The sequence below is a fragment of the Gossypium arboreum genome, chromosome 2 (genome assembly GCF_025698485.1).
Source record: "Gossypium arboreum isolate Shixiya-1 chromosome 2, ASM2569848v2, whole genome shotgun sequence".
In the NCBI taxonomy this organism is placed as follows: domain Eukaryota; kingdom Viridiplantae; phylum Streptophyta; class Magnoliopsida; order Malvales; family Malvaceae; genus Gossypium; species Gossypium arboreum.
In genome coordinates this window covers 26,447,472-26,451,298 of record NC_069071.1, presented here as the reverse complement: position 1 = coordinate 26,451,298, position 3,827 = coordinate 26,447,472, and the positions used below count along the sequence as shown (strand labels likewise).

At 29.9% G+C, this 3,827-nt stretch overlaps 1 protein-coding gene across 1 annotated transcript; it reads right to left on the bottom strand.

Annotated features, from left to right (window-relative positions):
• Positions 1–809: 809 nt before the first annotated feature.
• Positions 810–2,651, bottom strand: LOC108466613 (CASP-like protein 3A2). Its single transcript, XM_017766998.2, has 3 exons — positions 2,188–2,651; positions 1,273–1,411; positions 810–1,188 (listed from the first exon to the last, which is right to left on the bottom strand). Exons 1-3 carry the CDS (start codon positions 2,493–2,495, stop codon positions 973–975), a joined length of 663 nt encoding a protein of 220 aa, XP_017622487.1. The 5' UTR covers positions 2,496–2,651; the 3' UTR covers positions 810–972.
• Between the last annotated feature and the right edge of the window lie 1,176 nt (positions 2,652–3,827).

Below are 3,827 nucleotides of genomic sequence, written 5' to 3'. Positions count from 1 at the left end.
ATTTTAAAATATTTATTATATTAAAATTATCTTTTCACAAGTGTGATTGATAGGTTAAATGAGATAAGTGACGTTAAGGCGGAATATATGGGATTTTATATATCATCTGAATGCAGCAGTATCATTGGAAGATTTATCATTCCCAATATCCAATATAATTTAGCTCATCATCTTCATCTTCAAGTCATGCAAATTCATATACATTATATCATACACTTTTCACGAAGCCTAAAACTCAGATACTGACGTGTATATGAACCTTTCCAATAACTGTTGCAGACCAAATTTTTCCTGAAAGACTGAGCATATCTGTATACAATATTAACAACACAATTATTTAAGAATTTTTATTATTTAATTGTGAATTTATTAAAAAGTCAGTTTTATATAAAGAAATAAATATTATTTTAAGGCTGTTATTTTTTATTAATATTTTATATAAAATTTTGAAAATAAATGCATATAAAGAGTTTCAAATCCAAATCATTATAACTTTGAAATTTTTCGTTTTTATCATCAATCAAAATAATATTTTATTCTTTTTATCAATATTTTATGAAGTTATTATATATATAAAATCTTGAGCAACAACTTTTTTAGGTTTTAAGATATGTTTTATTATTTTTCTTTAAAAGAACACTACTTAATAAAATGTTGACATTATTAACAACTATAATTGATAATTTTGTCTTAATTTTTCTTAAAATAATGTTACTGTAAACAAAAAATTAAGAAATATTCTTAAGATAGCTTACTCATCCGTTGTTAGTGGGTGGAAATTAAAGCAAGGTTGTCAAAGGGAGGGACGATTGACTTGAAAGAGGCATGCATACGTCTTTATTCCCTCTTTTACAAACGGCACCATAGCCACCAAACTTCAACATCCATGAACAAAACTAACTAATAATAAGCTAAACTAATTAATTAAACCTTGTACATATATATATATGGCGAGGAGGTGATGAAGTAAATTCAATGGGTGGAGAGCCAGATTACATCCTGAACAGCGGCGCCAGCGTACATAACACAGCTGAAGAAAGTGAAGGCTATTGAGACGGCAACATGATCGCAGAAGCTATCCAATGACTTGCAAAAATTGGGCAACGCTGTGTGTCGGATTCCGGTTCGGTTCAGGTTGGCTACACCCGATGCTGCCGATCCAGCACTCATCATTGCATATGCCAATATCTGCACGCGTATATATCATTCAACAATAATGGATCAAATTAAGGGCATGCATGTGTCCCATGAACATGAAGATATGCTATATACCTGATCTCCAGCAAAAACAAGCCATGCTTGATTTCTTGAGGGAATTACTGGAGATTTCTTCACTAGTAGCCTTGTGCCGGCAATGAGTAATTGGAACAAAGAGTAAGCTGTTGCAGTCGCTGTTACTCCAACAAGATATCTGTTTCATAATTAATTAATTAATTTACCAACCAAACTTCAGCATTTTCCTTCTTTCAGGTCGGAAAAAGTTACCCTACCTTAAACTACTCAAAAACCAACACATGTTCATGGAAATCAACCAAAGGACAAATAATATGTGGGAAAGCTTCAAAATGTCTCGGGAAACCCAGGAGAATTACAAAGAAAACAAAGGGAATCCTACAACTTTAAAGCATATAGTATTAAAATGGAAAATCCAACACTCACGGGTCTGAATTCTGTTCGTTTCAAACAAAATTGCTTACTTCACCCCGTTAATTTTTGTCAAAAAAAAAAGCATAGAAACCGCAATCTAAGGGTTTATTTTATTGATAAAAATGCCAATACAAAAACAATAATTAATGGAGTTTGATTGCATATAAAACTATACATACAAAGACAGCTCCCAATGTATTTTATACTTGATATTGATCTCAATTCAAGCATTAATTATGAACACAAGAATAACAGCAAATTCCAAGTATTCAGAATTTTTAATTTCTCAATTAGTTAAACCAAAGGAGTGAAGTGATAACCCTATTTTTTGCCCATTTGGTTGGTGAAACAAGATGACAAAAGTAACCGAAAGATCAAAAGCTCACACACTTAATAGGACCCCGTTAGGTGAGCTCTCCATTTTCCTTCACTTTCTCAGCAAACAAACAAATGAAAACTTTCAACTTCACAAGGTAAAGTAAGAAAAACAAAATACTAGAATGAAGTTGAAAGATGTAAATTAAGGTTACATATACTTACTCAAAGGAGTAAGAGAAAGACCATTTGGAGTGGAGCTGGAGCTGAAATCCATAGAAGGAAGCAGCGCTAACTTGACGGGCGGTGACCATGAACGACATGGCTGTAACTGAAGTAGCCATGCACAACAGCCTGAGTGTCAGCACCACCACATCCCCTTTCGTCAAGGTTCCTCCAGTCTTAGACCTTACACAGGGTTCAACTTGCCGACCATTCTCCTCCGCCATCACCTTGGCCTCCGTCAGCTGCCTCGGCGCTGCAGATGGCGGTGGTGGTGGCGGTGCCGGCTCTGTTTTGTGGCCATTCATCATTATCTCTTAAAGCTATGTGACTTTCTTTGAAATGGGATATATATGTTTTGTTGTACAAGATTATTGGATGAAGGAGCTACCCGAGAGGGGTTTATAAAGGTCAAGCAGAGCGTATATTTTATCGATCATGACTTGCTAAAAATATATGTTTTATTCCCTATGTGTTTGTTTTACGGAAAAATGATTATTGTTCCAACAAAAAGTTTTTTATGATCTCTTTTGAATAATATAAATAATATTTTAAGAGTCCATTCAATGAACTTAATTTTTCTATAAAATTAATTTAAATAAAGTGAAATATTATATTAAAATATATTTTATTTTATTTTTAAAAATTAAAATATTAATCGTAAATATTATAATTTTTAATATTATTAAAATATATATTTATATTTAATCATATAATAAATTATTAATATAATTGATATTATTTATTATTCTAATAATTTTAATATTATTTTTATTTTAATCATAATTTTAAATTTTAAAAATATTCTTAATTTTTATTAAAATTTTCTGTTAATACTTAATAATAAATATATATATCACAATATATAAGAACACATTGTAATAAATATTTCATAGAATAAAATATAAATATTTTAATAATACAGACATAAGTATTTTGTTTAATTTTGCTTACCTTCATTTATGATTTCCAACTCCAATGTTTTATTATTCATTCTCGTGTATTTATATATATTAGTTGTTAATGTCATATAAATTATATATAATATCTAATTAATTTTTAAATCTCGTACTTTTAATTATAATAATTAATGTAGAAGAATAAAGCAAAGAAAGAAATAGGGACACATCCTTTGTTATTGCAGTTCGAAAAATAATTCTACTCTACAGAGACTAGTTTAGTGAATCATTTAAAAAACAATCAATCTAGAAATCTATTTGTTGAAGCTTGATCTATCTGGCTGGCTTTAGACGTGCAAACGTCTGGATTGAAAATACTGCAGCAAAAAGATAATAAAATTAATCAACGGTGTCCGCAAGTATACGGGTCAAATTGTAATATAGTAAAGCGTTACAACAAAACTCTCCTGGAAGTATTCCGATGATCGTACCCAACGGAGGTTGAATTAAATTGAAATAAATTTTCTACACTAACAGAGCTAAATAGTAATAATCTAAAATTATATTATGAGAAACCAAAATAAAAGTAATTAATCAAAATAACATAAATTAACTATAATTAAATACAACCAATTAACAATTGAAATTAATCTAATAACATAGGCAGAAGATTAACTTACTTCAGTGTTCCTAATTAACTTTAGAACTCGAGTTTTATTGAGTTAGCTATTAATTAACCAGTTA

Bases quoted from the DNA above. Each gene is read 5' to 3' on its own strand.
- LOC108466613 (XM_017766998.2), bottom strand. From the start codon at position 2,495: ATGATGAATGGCCACAAAACAGAGCCGGCACCGCCACCACCACCGCCA. The intron at 1,412-2,187 runs GTAAGTATATGT...ATTATGAAACAG, and splicing joins TCTTTCTCTTACTCCTTTGA to ATATCTTGTTGGAGTAACAG. The intron at 1,189-1,272 runs GTATATAGCATA...ATACGCGTGCAG, and splicing joins TTGTTTTTGCTGGAGATCAG to ATATTGGCATATGCAATGAT.